The sequence below is a fragment of the Silurus aristotelis genome (genome assembly GCF_946808225.1).
Source record: "Silurus aristotelis genome assembly, chromosome: 14".
NCBI lineage: Eukaryota > Metazoa > Chordata > Actinopteri > Siluriformes > Siluridae > Silurus > Silurus aristotelis.
The window spans coordinates 1132045-1151843 of NC_139587.1; the positions used below are offsets into that span (position 1 = coordinate 1132045).

Consider the following 19799-nt stretch of genomic DNA (forward strand, 5'->3'; position numbering starts at 1 on the left):
CATCAGCATGTATAAAACCATGTCAGTTTTTCTATCAGTTCTTCATCTTGAACCTGCACAGGAACAAAGTTTTTCAGGTTTGGGGAAGGAGGTTGTGGTGTGAGATTCATACTCACCGTCTCACGCTCCCTCTCTCTCTCTCTCTCTCTCTCTCTCTCTCTCTCTCTCTCTCTCTCTCTCTCTCTCTCTCTCTCTCTCCCTCCTCCTCCTCGTCTCAGGCTGCTGTTGAAGCGCTCGCAGCATCACGTGTCCGCGGCGGTGTTTTCGCGAGACTCGGACGTCCCGGTCCTGACCTGCTCCACGCAGGAATGGGCTCTAAAGCAGCAGCTGGGTTCCTCACGCTCGGTGGCTGCGTGTCGCGCCGTGGGAGACGTTTTGGCTCAGCGATGCCTCGAGGCCGGAATCACACGGCTCGTTTACCGAGAGGTTCCCTGGACCTTCCGCTCCGACTCTGTGAGTCTCCTCGCACTCTACACTTTTATTATTATTCTTATTATTATTATTATATACACTGATTCCTCACTGCAGCACACTTTATCTGTATTATTCATTATAAATTACAAGCACAACAATTAGAAAGTGAAATATAAAAAAACATGAAAATGAAATAATTATATGCTCAGCTGGAAATAATGAGAACACATTTTTCTCCCTTTTTAAATTTTTTTAAGAAATATTATTTAACAAGGCCACAGCTGGGTATGTTTGCTATATTTTTCTATAAATTTTTTTCTTGTCCTAAAGATACAATTATTACATGATAAAAACAATAAAAATACATAATATTTAATATTATACATTAAAATATATTATATATATATATATATATATATATATATATATATATATATATATATATATATATAATATAAATAATTTTTACAATAAAATATGCTTCATATCAAACAATAATTTAATATTTGATTTTTTTTTTATATTAAATGTGATAAAAAAAAATATTTATTTATTACAGCCCAAAAAATAACTTTTGGTTAAATCTTTTTAAGGAGTAAAGAATTGTGAATGAAACCTTTGAACATTTTTTTTTTTTTTTTATGCAACTAATTATGGGTCTAAAACTTTATTTTATTTAAATAAATCCTTTTTAAAAGACTAGAAATCAGTTTTTATCACACAAGTGATTTTTAGTTTTTCAGAGAATAATTTACATTCACATAATATCACTCCTTCATACGAGACGTAAATAAAGGTTATGAAAATGAAATCTTTTTGTCTTTAGTTTTGAGGAATATTTGTGTTGTTTGTAAAATAAATGTAAAACTTAAAGGTTTGATCTGAACACAAAATCTCTCTTTATTGAGTTTAAAATTCAGCTGGTGATGATTTTGCTCTAAAAAGGGAAGATGATGTGAATTACGTTAATCGTGTTTTATTGATCAGATAAACTCCTTTATGGAGTCAGGATTCTTTAGTCCATGAATTCCGTCGTGTTTTGTGTTTAAGAATGTCTGAAATGATCATTTTATTTATTTATTTATTTATTATAATAATACATTCCAGCTGTTTGATGATGTTTCAGGTCCAGATGTTTTGGACGGCCATGAAGGAGGGCGGTGTGATGCTCAGCGAACCGAAACGCAATTTTATTTAATATTGTTTTGTAATTGTGATTCAGACTCTGAATAAAGATCTGATTAAACATGATGGTGTGTTTGAATGAATTGTTTATCTTCTTCTTTAGCATGGGGTTGATTTTCCACTAAATGTGTTGAGTGAAGCAAAAATGTCAACATTTTATTGAAAAAACTAAAAAATTAATTAATTAGTGATCAGAATTCTGTTTGTTTGCAGTTTTAAATGTCATCGTTTCTTCACTGCAGGATTTCGAAACATGGAAACGAGAGTGAAGGAAAAAATGCGCATGAGTGACAAAAACTTACAATTTTGTCAGAATACATGATTTTGTGTAACTTTCAATTTATTTTTTCAGTTCAATAAATAGATATTTTTATTTTATGCTTATAATTTTGGTGGCCAGACACACGGAAAATCAACCTCACACACAGTTACATTATTTTTGGCAGTTCATTTTCTGTAGTTTGTGGTCTGGAGAATTCTTTTTTTTTCTTTATATTTTTTAGGGAAAAAAATAAAAAATAAAAATAAAGAAATGAACAACGTTCTTCAACTGAACACATTACAAAAACTAAAATAATACATTCATAAACAATTTTAATAAATGTATATTTATTTTCAGTACAGCGAAGATGTGTACATACTGTAGAAACATCAGCATAATAATAATAATAATACATAACCGGGTTGCCAAATTACACCCTCCGAATTAATCCAATTAATCAAGCTTATCCATTGCCACTGGACTATAAATACATTGAAAATCTGGCAACCCTATTTGAAATGATGCTATAAAGTTTCCAGATCATAAAAAAGGTTTGAATGAAAAAGAAAAAAAACAGCATCATCATTTCTGACCTTATTTCTGATCTGAGTTGAATAAAAACAGCATCAGGATTAACTGGAGCAAACATGGCACTTTTATTCCTTTCATTCCCACATGAATTCCATCAGGATTCCTGTTCTTTATTTTGTTCCAGCATCTGGTCACATCGTATGGATTTTATCCAGCTGTTTTTTTTCCCAGCATGGTGACTTTGGCATCAATCTGGCAACCGCCTGCATGTTTAACACACTGCCTGATATAAAGTAAATAAAAAAATACTGCATGGAAATCAAAAATACAGCGACACGCTCACGCATAATAAATACCCGACTGATATTCATCATAAAGCCTCATAAAGGATGCTGTATGCAACATCTGGAACACACAGACACACGTATTATATAAAAACATCTGGAAATGTATGACAATTGAACCCAAGGCACTGAGACAGGAGGATTGTGAGAAAGGGGGACTGTCGACCTGCTACAGCAGAGACCTCACATTTCAGATATGGCACGAGTGTGTGTGTGTGTGTGTGTGTGTGTGTGTGTGTGTGTGTTGTGCAGGTGACAATCCAACATATGGACAAAAACCATTACAGCGCTGAGAACAAACTTCTGAATGTTTATTCCCAGGAACAGAACCAATCAGAAAACACAGCAGTCTCCTGCAGCAGTAGTAAAACACACGCATTACTGATGGAAGGAAGAATTCAGGCAAAAATAGATCATATCTCAGGGTCTTTCTTCGTGCTGATAAACAACAATCATCAAGCCAAAGAGAAAATAATAAAAAAATGCAGAAAAATGACAACTAAACGCTAAAAGAGCACCTTTAAAAAAGTGTGTGCGTGTGTGTTTATGGGGTGTCATTACTTTTGAATAACTATTTGTCTTAATGAATTTTAAGTCGTTAATGTGAAGAGTAAACCAGTTGTTTACATGAATCGGGGTGTAACTGAAATAAGCCAATTAACCATCATTCTTGATAAATTCCTTTGTATCCATTGCAAAACACCTCTAGGCAGATGTTTTTAAAACAGCTGGAGGCTCGAATGACGATAAAGTGACAATAAACAGAACGAAATATGAGACTAGTGTTAAGCAAAAGGATTTTCTGGCTTTTCGGTTGGGCTTCAGGCTGGATGTAATCGAACAATCCACAACGAAGAAAAAAGAAGAAAGAATTAAAAAAACGTCTCAGGATTTTGTCTGCAGCTGAAAACGTCCTCATACAGTGAAGGTTTCATTTAATGCGTTGAAAATACGGCAAGGTAAAAAGATTCCTTAAAATCTGATCTGATGTAAAAACCTTTCATGCATCACATCCAGTGTTTATTTTCTACGATTGTTCATCTGAATGTTCTGAACACGCAACATTTCTACAGCCCTGTGCATTGGCTCAGTTTTACAGCTCGCAAAAGTATCAAAGAAAATGCTGCACATACACACACACACACACACAGGTCTGATTGACGCCCTGCATGCTAGTCTAATCTCTTTCTCAGATGCTCTCAAATCAGTGAGTGATCACCATGGGGGAAACCAAAGCTACAACACTGGAGCTGGACGTTGGACTTCTAATCAGAAGGGCGTAAGTTCAAATCCCAGCATCACCAAGCTGTTGGGCCCCTAAGGAAGGCCCTTTAGCCCCTGACTGCTTAGATAAATGTAAAATGCTGTAAATGTGAAGTTCTCATCCGACCCGAGAAACACGGCTAAACCGAGGTGGAGATCACACCAGGGTTCTGTTCCAATACGATCCACACTACGGTGTCAAACCAGCCATGTGAAAAATTCTCACGTGATCATTTTCACATGGTTTTTAAACCAGCGTGGGTTTAAAACTGCAGATTCGGGCTGCTGAGAAACTTCATCAAATATTGTGGCCGCTTGAAGCTTCACGCTAACAGACGAAGAAAAAAGGCGATGAAGTTCAAACTAATTGGTCGCAATGCACAGAATAGGGGAAAAACATCTTGAGGAACTTGGGCTTCTAAAAGTCTTCTAAATAATAATAAAAATAATAATAATAATAAATATATTTGCATCCAGGTAAAAACGTAATAACACGCCCTCAGTTTTCATTGCTAATTCTTCCTCTCTGCTAATGCTAATGTGCTAATTAGCTTAACAGTGACTAGCTTGCAAGCGAATTTGCTTATTGGTTTATTTATTGCAAATTATTGCCAGATTAATGTTATCTCATGAATTCGACTAATGGTGTACCAAAATTATGTATTAGCCTAATAGCTAATGGTGTAACAACTGCTAGGCTACTGTTAGCTGGCTAGTCCTGAGGTTAGCCAATTTAGGCTTATATTAGCCTGCTTACCCTGAGGTTAGCCTAACATTTTGCATTGGTTTAAACAGTACCGTAGGCTAACATTAGCTGGCTCGCTAGCTAGCTGGCTAATTGTTGTATTACAGAACAGACAGATCTTATGGTAGCCGGCTTGCTAGCGGCTTTAGATATTTAGATGAATGTTACACAGTTTGGCCCTAAATACGTTAATAAATAATATAATATACAAAAGAGTGATGTTAGCGAGCGTGTTAGCAAGTTTGCAGGGCTGGAGAGGTCAGGGGTGGAAAGTTCAGGGCTGGAGAGGTCAGAACAGGTCAGGGCTGGAGAGGTCAGGGTGGAGAGGTCAGAAGAGGTCAGGGCTGGTTTACCTGCTGCAACAGATACTACTACTGATAATAATCATTAAACAGAAGAATCTTTTCATCTCCGTCAAAATGCTCATGTTTTAAACTTTTTTCTCTATTCTCTAATACTGCATTCAATCAATGAGGTGTGTGTGTGAGAGTGTGTGTGTGTGTGTGTGTGTGTGTGTGTGTGTGTGTGTGAGAGAGAACACATGGCTCAGGCTGAGAGCGTGTAAAGGCTCGAAGAAAGGCACAGAGTGACAGGAAACAATAAACACTCAGTGTATTGCATTGTGTGTGTGTGTGTGTGTGTGTGTGTGTGTGTGTGTGTGTGTGTGTATGTGTCTGCACGCATGTGTGTGTTTGTGTGTCATCCTGTCTTCTTTTAACCCAACTCCAAAAAAGAAAGAAAAACCTGATGGTTATTCTCAATAGATTCATTAAATCCTAATCTCTCCATCAGGAACGCGTCACTGCGGAGGTGTGTTCTTTCCTCTTCTCTATTTTAGTGTTTTCTCCTCTCCTTTCTTGTTACTCGCTGGTTTTGGGACCAGGGTTTTCCTGTTTTCCACTCTGTGATTGCCGGTTTGGGTCGGGGGAAGCGTCCACGTAAGCTCTCTGGTGAGTCAGAGCTCGTCGTTTGTGACTGCTGCGTCTCCTCTGGGCCGGAGATTTCCTCTGAGCCGCTGCGTTCTGGACCGGAAACACAAAATCCACAACTCAGTTACTGGCTACGGAACGTCCATCAGAAAAGGTGCAGAGAAAACAAAATCATATACAATAATAATCATCTTCTTTCGGCTGCTCCTGTTAGGGATCTCCACAGTGGATCACACCACCCTGTCCTCTACATCTGCCTCCAAACCTACCTTTCATATCTTCTTCTGATATACCCCATGTCCCTCCTCTGTTCCTGACCAAACCATCTCAATCACACCTCCTTCACCTTGTCTTCAAAACATCCTACCTGCACAGTCCCTCTAATAAACTTATTTCTAATCCCGTCCGTCCTCATCACTCACGATGAAAAATATTAATGATCAGAATAATAATATCATCTGCAGCAGCTGGATCAGATGCCACCACACAGAGGAACCTTCACTACATGGACTTCGGTAACGATTTCGAGGTGTGCATGTGTTCATACTTCTAGATCACTCAGTCGCTCCTCATCGTCCAGCTGGATGGACTGCATGAGAGAAAACAGATCCATTCTTCCGCTTCTGCTGGGACTCGGGGACACCTGAGGGACAGAAAAAAGAAAATTTTTGCGACTGTTTGAATCCCAGAGATGATGGATTTTGCAGAGCATGAAAACGAGCAGCAGATGATGGAATGACTTTATAGCTGCTGAGACTTCAGAGAGAAACACATTTCGTAGCGTAGATGCAACAGCTACTGGATAAAAAAGTATGAAATTGTTTTTCAATAACTAGAAATTGTAAGTATAAGAGGAATAAAACACTCCTGGTCCTGATGATGTAGGAAATTAATCATACAAAATAACTTTAGAAAGAACGTGGCTCCATCACACCACACTGATGATGATTGTGATGGTGTGTTCCTAGAACAGCACCTACGCCACCTACACACTGCATGGTACAACTGTAGGGGTTCAGACCTTGTCGCTCTCCTGGACTGTAATAACAGGGTTTGTTGCTGCTGCTGTGTCAGAAATAACATCACACACCGAGTCATCAAACACCTGAGAGAGAGAGAGAGAGAGAGAGAGAGAGAGAGAGAGAGAAAGAAATGAGATAATAATTTGTATAATTAAACAAAAAGTCTTCATTAAATGTATAATTACATCTTTCTGCTCATCCTCATCCTCCTCCCAGCTCTCCTCCTCCTCCGGACTCTGCTCCTCCTCATCATCAGCTTCACGCTCATCATCTCCCTGCTCTTCGTCCGCCTCGGTCTTCTGTCCCCGCTTCAGAGTCGGTTTATTCATCGTGTCTGATCTGGATTTACGCTTCCACAGGGAGCTGTGACGCTGTTTACTGCACACACAAGCAGACGGAGGAAACAGATCAGAGTCAGTGGACTGAAATACGGAGCCTCGTCTGCTTCACTATCACCATATAATAATAACATCTTTACTACTCTCTTCTTTTTAGAGATTTACAGCAATGAGACGCAATGCAAATAAATAACATTACAATATTAATATATAAATGACATGGCAAATGAATAATATGAAATAAATGATAGATTGCATAACAAATAAATATATAAATTAAACAAAATTAAATAAATAAATAAACATTGTGGGTTAAGAAAAAGAAAAAAAAAGTCATCATCTCGATCATTAAGCTATACTTTTATTTATCATAGTAAATAAAAGTAAAAATAAAAAAATGAAGACTCCTTTAGTATGGAAGTGTTACTAAATCCCACTTCATAGAAGAGAAAACTGGCATTTATGGGATTATGAGTAATTTGCTGAGCCACTTAATCTGACAGTACACACTGATAAAGCTGTTTATTATGAAAATAGATAAAATGATGTGTGTGTGTGTGTGTGTGTGTGTGTGTGAGAGAGAGACACCTGGCACTGAGGATTCCACTGTAAGTTTGTAGCTGTCTGTGGAAGCTCTCGTTGGGCTGAACGATGGGTCTGCGCTCTCTCACGTGGTTAAGCGCCTCCTCTAACGTCCAGCCCTGCTGCTTCATCAGAAAGGCGATGACGGTGGAGGCGGAGCGAGACACGCCCATCTTACAGTGCACCAACACAGACTGGCCGCTCTTCCTACATCAAAACAAAACATCCCGAGACTTTTATCAGTCTTTCAGGATTTTTATGAATTTGTTTCTGGCCCAGAAAACACACACGGCTCCTTTAATGATGAGAAATTAATATATATATATTTTTTTTTTTAAGTATTTGGCCTTTTTAAAGAAATGTACATCAGTCTGCTCTTTTCTCCCCGATGTTCCTCACCTGGCTTCGTTGATGAACATGTACGTGTTTTTCCAGTGTGGGAGGAGATCCGTCGACTCCACGTCGTAAACACGGACATTCATGTAGCTGAAGGATTCTGGGAAAAAGTTATCGATCTCCATGGTGACATTGAGAATGTACCCCACACTGCAATCACACACAGATCCATAGCGCAGGTTATCAACCGTGATCGGTGTGTAACCGGACCGAACGTGTAACGCTTATAAAGGCTTAGCATACTTGTTTTTCTGAAGTTCTTCAAAGTTGGCAGCATTCCACTCCGAACCCTGTGAAGAACGAGGTAATAAAATAAAATGTTTTCTCGTAAAAACATCAGTCATTCTGAAGATCATCACCTCCTACCATGGTCAAGGTCAAGCTGTCACTGAGGTTTACAGAGTAAAACTGACTGAATGGATCAAAATAACGCTTTATTTTCATTATTATTAAATACGACTCGTTTACAGCTACAATTCTGCTGCTCCGAATCACATCTACAGATAAAGTAGTGCCAGAAGATTACATTTATTTAGACAATCACCATCCACCATTCACACCTAAACACCTTCCAGCCAATCACAATTCACTATTCACACCTGAACTCCTTCCAGCCAATCACAATCCACTATTCACACCTGAACTCCTTCCAGCCAATCACAATCCTCTATTCACACCTGAACTCCTTCCAGCCAATCACAATCCACTATTCACACCTGAACTCCTTCCAGCCAATCACAATCCACTATTCACACCTGAACTCCTTCCAGCCAATCACAATCCACTATTCACACCTGAACTCCTTCCAGCCAATCACAATCCACTATTCACACCTGAACTCCTTCCAGCCAATCACAATCCTCTATTCACACCTGAACTCCTTCCAGCCAATCACAATCCACTATTCACACCTGAACTCCTTCCAGCCAATCACAATCCACTATTCACACCTGAACTCCTTCCAGCCAATCACAATCCACTATTCACACCTGAACTCCTTCCAGCCAATCAAAATCCACTATTCACACCTGAACTCCTTCCAGCCAATCACAATCCACTATTCACACCTGAACTCCTTCCAGCCAATCACAATCCACTATTCACACCTGAACTCCTTCCAGCCAATCACAATCCACTATTCACACCTGAACTCCTTCCAGCCAATCACAATCCAATATTCACACCTGAACTCCTTCCAGCCAATCAAAATCCACTATTCACACCTGAACTCCTTCCAGCCAATCACAATCCACTATTCACACCTGAACTCCTTCCAGCCAATCACAATCCACTATTCACACCTGAACTCCTTCCAGCCAATCACAATCCACTATTCACACCTGAACTCCTTCCAGCCAATCACAATCCACTATTCACACCTGAACTCCTTCCAGCCAATCACAATCCACTATTCACACCTGAACTCCTTCCAGCCAATCACAATCCAATATTCACACCTGAACTCCTTCCAGCCAATCAAAATCCACTATTCACACCTGAACTCCTTCCAGCCAATCACAATCCACTATTCACAGTGAATACACTGACCAGAGTAGAAAAAGAAACTAAGGAGAACAGGAGTAATGAGGAGAAGTTACCAGAAAAAGATAATCCAGGATCTTGGATGGTTTGTCCATCTGAGCCATGGTGACCATCATCTCATTGTCGATGAACTCCTTATAGTTCTTCATGTCCAAACCAATCTTCTCCTCCAGAGCAGTTCGAACCTGCACATGCACACACACGCACACACACATCAGATCACTCCATACAAATGAGTGTGTTTATTTCAGTCTCAGTGTCCCAGTCAGATGTACAGCTGTAACAGATAAAAAGGCGTCATTACTGCAGTGTAAGAGGAATAAAACACTACATGTTGTGCTGTTAGAGGAAAAGAATCCACTTTCAGTGTGATGATGAATCTGACTCCAGGTCATCGCTGATTATTTTCCTCTGACATCAAAACATGCGTGTTTAATCCATTTTTTATACAACTTATAAATAAGACATAAATCAGAGTTTTAGGCCACGCCCCTTTGTGTACTAATCGTCTTCTCGTTCTCTGTGTACTTTTAGGCCACTCCTCTTTCATCTTTTTTTGTTCTTCGCACACAGTCAGGCCACGCCCCTTTTATATTCTCGTTCTCCTCGCCCCTTTCATTTTCTTACCCTCTGTGTATTTTTAGACCACGCCCCTTTCATTTTCTTACCCTCTGTGTACTTTTGGGCCACACCCATTTTGTTTTGCCATCCTCTGTGTACTTTTAGGCCACGCCCCTTTCACTTCTCTCACAAATCCTTCTCCGTGTACCTGTATGGAGGTGATGTTCTCCAGGTCCACGGTCCTCATGATGTCTCGGAGCTGGACTTTAATCTCTTTCTCCACTCGCTCTCTCTCTGTGCTGTGGCTCCTGTTGTTCCTGCGGACCGACTCCAGGCCCATCATGGCCTTCCACTCGTTTACACACAGCTGGTTTGATTCCACGTTCTGCTCATAGTGCTGAGCCCAGTCCAAACCACAGCCGGGGATCACGGCGCCCTGTACGGCCCGCTCGCAACAGCCGTGGAGAGCCTGGAGCACGGACCTAGACACACACACACACACACACACACACACACACACACACACACACACACACACACACACACACACACACACACACATTTACCATCTCATTGACTTTGAGACCACCAAGACTGATATTCAGATCATTCCGAGGACTGAAACTCGCCTCTATTTGTCTCTTTTGAGTCTCACACACTAAAATATCAGCTTCTGTTTATTTACACATTTTTTGATCACAAGTATTGATGTACAATCGAGAACCGAGAACCCGATCATACAACAAAAGTTTGCACGCTCACTAGGACTCGCTGTTATGATTAAGCAGATTTGTTGCGTACTCACCACATCGTCTGAATAGACACAGGTTTAAAGATCCTTGTGCATTCTGCAGACGTCACGCTGTAACCACTGAGAAAGACGGAGAAGTCATGGGTGTTACTCAGACATCACATTTTAGACCTCATAGCAAAGCATTGCATTCTGTGTTTTTGTGTCACTGCAAAAATAATTTCTATCACCAACAATCATCAACATTTACCGAAACTCACAAATTACAGTCAACTTCCTCTTATACACAGATCAGCCATACCATTATGACCACCTGCCTAATATTGTGTTGGCCTACTTATACTGTTGTTTAAGCTACAGGATCTCGTCTGTTGGATCGGACCACACGTCCGACCACACGTCCAGCCTTCGCTCCTCACGTGCATCAATGATCCTCGTCCCCCACGACCCTGTCGCAGTTTCACCATTGTTCCTTCCTTGGAGCACTTTTGATGGATTCTGACCACTGCAGACCAGGAACATCTCACAAGAGCTGCAATTTTGGAGATGCCCTGACCCAGACGTCTAGACGTCACAATTTGTCAAACTCGTTTAAATCCTTACGCCTATTTTTCCTGCGAACATCAACTTTGAGGACAAAATGTTCACCTGCTGCCTGAGATGAGGTTGTCACTCTGATAGCACTCTGTAATCCAACATCTGGATTGATTATCTGGACCAGATGCACTATGAAGAACAATAGCTTTGACCTGATGGTCCTCTGTTCTACTCTGTCTGTCTGATTAATCATGTAATTATATTATTATAAGACGCAAGCTTTTAATCCATAATGCGATTTCAGAATCAGAATGTCGGCGCTTATCCACCAAATCACGTGATTTCCTCTGGTATAAACTTCACAAAACACATATTTCTGGACTCTGGAGCGTTCTCTCATCCTTACCCGTCTCCATCCAGATACACCTGCGTGTCACTCCATATGGGCAAAACCAAGCCAATGGTGCAATCAGTACTAAGAGAGAGACAGAGAGAGACAATCAGATGCGATGAGATGAGATGAGATGAGATAAAACAGCACCTACTTTGGAAAACAAGAAAGCAGCCCATGAGAAGATTTCTGAGAAGATTACAGAGTGATTTATAAAAACCGACCTGTTGATATTGGGGAAGTCCATGCCGAGCAGAAGACTCTCATGCTTTTGGCTGGAGGTTGTAACGATGAGTAAATATCTGACTCCGCCTGGACTTACTGACTCCAAACGAACAGCCTGAGCAGGGACAGGAAGGGAGTCAGATTATTATCTGCTCACATCCCATCACAACAAATATTTATCATACATTTACATTCAAGTCTGAACACGTGAAGGTCTGAGTTAGCTTTTACACGCTAGATCAGCTCAATCTTGCTACATTAGCTTTCACACGCTAGATCAGCTCAATCTTGCTACATTAGCTTTCAAACATTAGATCAGATCAATCTTGCTAGGTTAGCTTTCATACGCTAGATCAGCTCAATCTTGCTACATTAGCTTCCACACGCTAGATCAGCTCAACCTTGCTACATTAGCTTTCAAACATTAGATCAGATCAATCTTGCTACATTAGCTTTCATACGCTAGATCAGCTCAATCTTGCTACATTAGCTTTCACATGCTAGATCAGCTCAATCTTGCTACATTAGCTTTCACACGCTAGATCAGCTCAATCTTGCTACATTAGCATTCACACCCCAGATCAGCTCAATCTTGCTACATTAGCTTTCACACACTAGATCAGCTCAATCTTGCTACATTAGCTTTCACACGCTAGATCAGCTCAATCTTGCTACATTAGCATTCACACCCCAGATCAGCTCAATCTTGCTACATTAGCTTTCACACGCTAGATCAGCTCAATCTTGCTACATTAGCTTTCACACACTAGATCAGCTCAATCTTGCTACATTAGCTTTCACATGCTAGATCAGCTCAATCTTGCTACATTAGCTTTCACACCCCAGATCAGCTCAATCTTGCTACATTAGCTTTCACATGCTAGATCAGCTCAATCTTGCTACATTAGCATTCACACCCCAGATCAGCTCAATCTTGCTACATTAGCTTTCACATGCTAGATCAGCTCAATCTTGCTACATTAGCATTCACACCCCAGATCAGCTCAATCTTGCTACATTAGCTTTCACACACTAGATCAGCTCAATCTTGCTACATTAGCTTTCACACACTAGATCAGCTCAATCTTGCTAGGTTAGCTTTCACTGGCTGTTAGCGTCGGTCTGGGAAGTGGTATCTTAATGATTAAGGTGTTGGACTTCTGATAAGAAGGTCACGATTCCAAATCCCAGCACTATCAAGCTGCTACTGCTGGGTCCTTGAGCAAGGCCCTTAATTCCCAGCTGCTCAGGTGTATAAGTGAGATCACTTTAAGTTGTTCTGGATAAGGGACACAATCCAGATCTGCCAAATAATCTAGATCTTCACTGCCTGGTCCAGCCTTCACTCACTAATCATATTTTGCTAACCAGGTATATTTCTGCTTTCTTTCTAGATAAAATTTGACTCACAGTTTAAAAAGTTTATAAGTTGCTATGTTTCAGAAACAAGACTAGCGTTGAAACTGGGATGTGGTAATTCAGTGGTAAAGACGATGAACTTCTGATTTTGACTTTATTTGTCAGAGTATTTTTGTATTTTTCTGGCAGGTTGAAGGAACCTGCATTTACACAAGCAAGAAAAAATCCCGTCTTTTTCTTCCAGCATAAATAAAACTATTTACCCATTATATTTTCACAAGACACAACACGGTGGGGATTCATTTACTCCAAATATACACTGATAACATTGTTAATCCGCTTGCAAGACAAAACTTATTTAAAGAAAAACTAATTCTATGTTGAGAAAATGTTATTAGTAAAATGATAATAAACCAAGAAACATTAGACGATAATTATTTTTTTTTACAATAATTGTTGGAAAAATGTCATTAATTTGAGTTTAAATTGGAGTTGATGGAGATTTTAACTACAAGACTGAATTGTTTTAGATGAGATATATTGTATTAAAGAAATAAAACTATAAATAAATAAAATGGCAGCTTGTAGGTTGATAATATTCTTACCAGTTTGACAGTATCTTCAGGTCTCAGTAGTGAAATCATGGCATGCAAATGTTTCCGCTTTGTATCAGAAGCTCCGCCATCCGGCGGAGCGTCTGGACACATTGGGGGCGTGGCTTCTTTATGTGGCCCCTCCCTCTCATCTTCATCTAGTAAAAGCACTGCCCCTCTGACGAATGCAAAACTCTCCCTGATGAGCAGAAAGTAGGTGCAAGTTTATAAAAAAAAAAAACGTTTTGGATAAAATACTTCAAGAAATATGCCACTACAAATTTGTGTACTTTTTATCCATTTATGGGTACATTTATTGGTGTGGCTCCTCCACCAAATAAGTCATCAACTACATCAAGAACACAAGAAAAAAGTCTTTATTTCTGAGTGTTACAAAACACTGACACTGGAGACTCCTTCCTTAAATATTAGTGTTAAACTGAGATTATTTACCTCTTCTGAAGTTTTCCTCTTCTTGTAATCGTTTCATCCTTTAAAGAAAAAAAAATTAAGTGTAAATGAGAAGAAATGTGCAGCTGGACGCTTCTTTTAAGATTCACAATGCTGGTTAAGCTCCTGCTTTATCTCTATTTAAAAACGATGCGGCGGTGCTTTAGTTCTAGTCCTTTAGTCTCCACTGAGCTCACCTCTGCGTCCAGACAACACGAGTCTTCTGCTATTTGCATTCTGGGACTTGACTAAGAAAAGAAGATCTTTCGCACTCCTTCGTAGAAGCTTTAAACAAAAACTGGTGCTTTTTTATTATTTTTTTATACCTTGGCTAGCAATACGTCCTGTCGTTACGTTTACACGTGTAAGCAGCGAATGCATGCAACTGAGTGTTTTTTTTTCTTCTTATGGACGTCGTTTAATTTTGCAAGAACCAAAATGACAAACAGGGAATTGAAGAAATGCTTGAACACATGCAACCCTGGATCAGATTTAATGTTTTATTGTGTTAATTTTTATAAATTTCAGAAAATCGATATGAAAACAAAGGAGATCGGAAATGTTTTCTCTCACCAGGCTCTACTCACACTTCCACTTATAGCTACGTTAGCTTTCTGTCAGAGAGAGAGAGAGAGAGTGTGTGTGTGTGTGTGTGTGTGTGTGTGTGTGTATACACACTGCATTCTGAAATCTGCATTCGCAACTACTTTCATTATCATATGCAACATTATAACAGGAGATTATTTTGGGCTGCTTTAGACTCAAAACATGGACTCTAGTGTTATTTATTTATTTATTTATTTATTTATTTATTTATTTATTTATTTATTTATTTATCGGTATTGCACTTTAATTTGTAAAAGTGTTCCTTCCATGAAAACCAGTTTGTTTAGAGTTTTTGACCGGTAACTTTTACTTCACTGTCACTGAATAAACAGCACTTTGACTTGAGTGGAATATTTTATTACTCTTCTCAGTGATCACACTTGGTTTTCTAACCAATCACAATCCAGTATTGATAGTTTGCAAGAGTTAGATAAAGATGACTGTAGAGTGAAACGTATGATAACACACCAAAGGAAAAAAGGAAGCCACTAGATATGCAGCAGTGCGGTTGGGTTACACACATCATGACGTGACACCAAGGAAACTTGTGTAAAAGGAGATAGTGTCAGGGAGGAGAGACAGGGAAGAAACCAGAGACAGAAATGAGACCTACTATGCAACTGACATGTCCAGACTGAGAAGCAAAAGCAAAAAGAGATAAAGACGATAGAGGACAAGTGCAGACATGCCGAGCGCTTGTACTCGAACGAGCGTTAAACCCCGTAAAAGGAGGACAGTTTCATCGTCTTTGCGATGTAAATATTGTATTTCGAACCAAACGGATTCGTTTGGGCGGAAAGAAACGAAACAAACATGATTACAACATGTGCTGAAGGAAGGAATTTCTCAACATGAGATGAGTACATACCAAAGAGGAGTGCCACATACCAGCTGAAAGACTGAAAGAACCAGAAGGCATCAACATGAAGCACAGAGAGAGAGAGAGAGAGAAAGAGAGAGAGAGAGAGAGAGGGAGGGAGAGAGAGAGAGAGAAAGAGAGAGGGAAAAATGAAGATGAAGGGATGAAATGCAAATGTTCAAATGAACGTGAAGTCATGCAGTAATGTGCATATTTCCAAAAAAGAAAGTTTTTTTTAATTAATAATGAATATATCATGTGAAATATTACAACCCGAATGAAAAAGAAAGAGTAGCTGAGTTAGCTATGTTAGCATTCACTAGCGAGGTTGGTTTTCGCTCTTGCTAGGTTAGTGTCGCTACTCGGCCCGTACAGGAAACGCGATTTGTTCTGCGCATGTCCACAAATGCGTCTACTTGTCTTCATTTAAGAAACACAAAAGATATTGATTTCTTTATTCGTTCAATATATTTTTTCATTCATGATAAATTATCAGGATTTTCTCCTTTTAAGAGAAATTCTTGAAGCTGTACATAAAACTCAAAAGACTGTCATAAAAAAAATGTTAGCGATCTGGAAATTGGCAGCGATCAAACAAAACCTGAGTTTTTGCACAAGCTCAGTACGAATCTTGATTTCAGTATGGATCGAGTAGCTACAGTTAGCTTTCACTGACCAGGTTAGCTTCCACTCTTGCTAGGCTAGCTTTCACTTTCTGGATTAAACTTTGCTGGTTAGATCATCTTTCACTCAGTAGGTCAGATTTAACTAAACCAATTTCTTGCTAAGTTAATTTTTTTTTTAAATGTTTTTTCCTAGTTTAGCTTTGACTGGCTAGTTTAGCTTTGCATGCTAGGTTAAAGATTACATTTCGCTCGCTAGGTCAGATTTAGCTAACTGAATTAGATTTTTTTTTTTTTGCTAGGCTAAATTTTGGTACCTGGGGAAGCTGTGAAATCATTTGAAATCTTTATAAAATAAAAAAGCAGCTCGTTATTATGGACTAGTGAAGATTAGATGTTGCTGTAAGACTCACTGTGGAGACAGACGACGATCTGTGCAAAGTCATTAACGCCATCCCGGCTCCTGGCTCTCTGAAACACCGTTCAGGTGAGACGTGACCCGTGCAAACGTGTTTAAACTCCTGCTGTGGAACAACAAAAGTGAAAAGAATAATATTTACACTGCAGCACAAAGCGTAACCTGATGCTCCTGCTGATGGTGTAAGAAGAGTGCTGAGGAGTGTACGGACCAGTCAGGGCACTTCATTTAGCACACTCGGCACTCTGTCTCCCAACACCGGGCATAATTCACCTGTCTCCCAACACATGGCGTAATTCACCTGTGTCCCAACACCGGACATAATTCACCTGTCTCCCAACACCTTGCATAATTCACCTGGCACGTCACTCTATGCACGTCACCTGTCTCACATTAGCTAGTGCACATCACCTGCCGCATATCACCTGGTGCAGTCTACCTGCCACACTTCAATCGGCGTGTCATCTTCTACTCATCGTTTGAGGCACTTCACCTGGCAGCGCTCACCAGAATCACCAGGTGCAGCTCACACCACACACATACTTATACATATCACCTCGTGCACTCAAACCCAGAACATTTCCTGGGCGATTTCACCTGGTGAGGACACGACGGAGGAGTAAGAGAGTCATGTGTAACCTGAGAACGCTGTGGGACAGTTGACTTTCTCCCTGAGGTTTTTTCTTCTCGGGTCAGTTCTAAAACCCGGTACAGCAGACGGCAGTAAGAGTGAATATTTATCATTGAGTGAATCAGACCACATGATCAAGCATTTTACTGAGACACAAGTTTGAGAAATATCTCACTCATATCGAGAGCGACGATACTCACGGGACTACAGACTCTGAAGCTGAAGACGTGACTTTCACCAGACTGCACGTGCATTTTTACAGACGATATTCAAATCACTGATGATACTTAATCTCACACTGTATTAATGAGGATTCTAATAATAGTCACAAGACTACAACACCAACGTCTGTACCCGAGACACAATAAGCACAAGATCGCAGACTACACTCACAAAACCACACACTACACACCATACCTGTGCCATGGGAGGTGGGAGCTTAGATATTAAAGCACTAGACTCTGAATTGGAAGGTGACAAGTTCAAACCCCAGCACCACCAAGCTGCCACTGATGGGGCCCTTGAGCAAGGCCCTTACACGGCAACTCCTCAGTAAGTCACTCTGGATAAATGCCATGAATGTAATGTAAATGTACTCACTCTACTGTATTAAATACTAAATCTCACACAATCCACCACAATACAGCAGGTTATACCCTTAATATCACCCAATATACTCCAGATATCACACTATAAACAATACATACTACAATCACATTACAACAGATTATATCAACAATATCACTGAATAAAGGTCTTAATTTTCTTATCTCTATAAAATAATTCAATAAAATGAGTAATTTCGTCTGGTGTGTGTGTGTGTGTGTACATTTTAATCTTTACTCTTACTACAGATTATAAATCTTTATTTATCACATACACATTACAGCACAGTGAAATTATTTCATCGCATGTCAGCCGTGATAAGTCACCCCTGGAGCTCAGAGGGTTAGGGGCCGTGCTCAAGGGCCCAAGAGTGGCAGCTTGAACCCCCGACCTTCTGATCAGGTACTCAGCACCTTAACCACTGAGCTCCCACTCCCACTACTCACAGGATCAGTCTCTACTCTCACTGTGACGGCTCTTATTACAATATTATTCCATTGTTACATCATTTCCAGACTACAGGATAGAGCAGAGACCCCCATCTCCACCCCCACCCACTCAACCAAAACCCCTCCCCCAGGTGTTAACACCTGGGCAGGTAACATAGCACACCTTCCTCCATTAAAGCAGATCCATACAGCAGATTCATTCCGACTGCATCTCAGGGTCATTTTTTACGCGATAAAGATCATCAGCGCGCAGAAACACGTCGGCGTGTCACAACGGCGCGCGCACACGCACGCACGCGTTTACAGGCTATAATGTCGTTATGAACCCCGCAAAATTGCGTATAAATTTAATCCGCGTGCACGTTGAGACTGAGAGAATTGTACATTAATATATATTTATACATGAAGCAGATATTTGTGAGCTACATTTGTAACACAGCTATGCGCAATCCCAGTTCCTCAAACCAACACAAACGACATAAACGCGCCACGACCGCTTATTACCTGAGATCTGTGCAGAAAGGAAATAAAAGGGAGAAAGAATATATATAATATTTATTCCTTGTCTTGTGTCTGAAATGATAAAAATAATCCCGCGTTCCTCTGAGCTGCTGCTGGTTAGAAAGTTGTGCGCTGAGGAAAGGGGAGTGAAGCTCTCATCCTGGAAGCAGGAAGCACAACACAGACAGCACTCATACTAACCCTACTACCATACTAACACACTGACACACTCCTGCACGCACACACACACTCACACACTTACACACACACACGGGCTGTCGTGTCACACATGCATGCCTATACACCCGGTAGTCTGCATGAGGATTGGTAGGTGAGGTGATCACAGGTGTGGACAGGTTGAGGAGGACACGCACCCTCGCGCACTACGCAGTACGCGTGAGTACACACTCAGAGGCTCTCAGCGCAGGCGTGTGGCCTTAAATGGAAGAGGCGGACCAGGAGGAACGGTTTCTCCATTAAAGGGCCATGAGGACACACTACTTCATTCTTAGACCATTTTAGAAAAAAAATTTTACTAAGAAAAAAAAAAAAAAAAATTATTACACTTTTCTTGTGTAACGACCTGGCTGGGTTTTGAACCTGATTGCGCCTGCGCACTTAATTGCTGCCAATTAATGAATATTACATTTATATTGCAAACGTCATGCATTAGTAGCCTTTTTTTA

At 40.2% G+C, this 19799-nt stretch overlaps 2 protein-coding genes across 6 annotated transcripts in view; one reads left to right on the forward strand and one right to left on the reverse strand.

Moving 5' to 3' along the window:
• mrpl18 (mitochondrial ribosomal protein L18) overlaps positions 1 to 1665 on the forward strand; it is a 3191-nt gene extending 1526 nt beyond the window's left edge. Inside the window, exons 3-4 of the mRNA XM_083559869.1 lie at positions 219 to 453; positions 1541 to 1665. Coding sequence (XP_083415995.1) covers positions 219 to 453; positions 1541 to 1612 — 307 coding nt within the window. The 3' untranslated portion in view covers positions 1613 to 1665. The remainder of the gene's footprint in view (positions 1 to 218; positions 454 to 1540) is intronic.
• Positions 1666 to 2191: 526 nt separating this feature from the next.
• LOC310736336 (protein phosphatase Slingshot homolog 3) lies at positions 2192 to 19780 on the reverse strand. 5 transcript variants are annotated; one of them, XM_083559790.1, is made up of 17 exons: positions 19117 to 19344; positions 16922 to 17032; positions 15895 to 15925; positions 14424 to 14461; positions 13983 to 14169; positions 12018 to 12133; positions 11809 to 11877; positions 10920 to 10985; positions 10323 to 10596; positions 9610 to 9738; positions 8255 to 8301; positions 8015 to 8161; positions 7622 to 7822; positions 6881 to 7073; positions 6695 to 6778; positions 6221 to 6316; positions 2192 to 5766 (listed from the first exon to the last, which is right to left on the reverse strand). In XM_083559790.1, the coding sequence occupies exons 3-17, from the start codon at positions 15910 to 15912 to the stop codon at positions 5605 to 5607; spliced, it is 1827 nt and encodes a 608-aa protein (XP_083415916.1). In that variant the 5' UTR covers positions 15913 to 15925; positions 16922 to 17032; positions 19117 to 19344; the 3' UTR covers positions 2192 to 5604. The 5 variants fall into 5 exon arrangements, with proteins under 5 accessions (XP_083415916.1, XP_083415913.1, XP_083415915.1 ...); XM_083559787.1 differs by lacking the exon at positions 15895 to 15925 and having other exon boundaries at positions 19117 to 19780; XM_083559789.1 differs by lacking the exon at positions 15895 to 15925 and having other exon boundaries at positions 16922 to 17029.
• Positions 19781 to 19799: the final 19 nt, after the last annotated feature.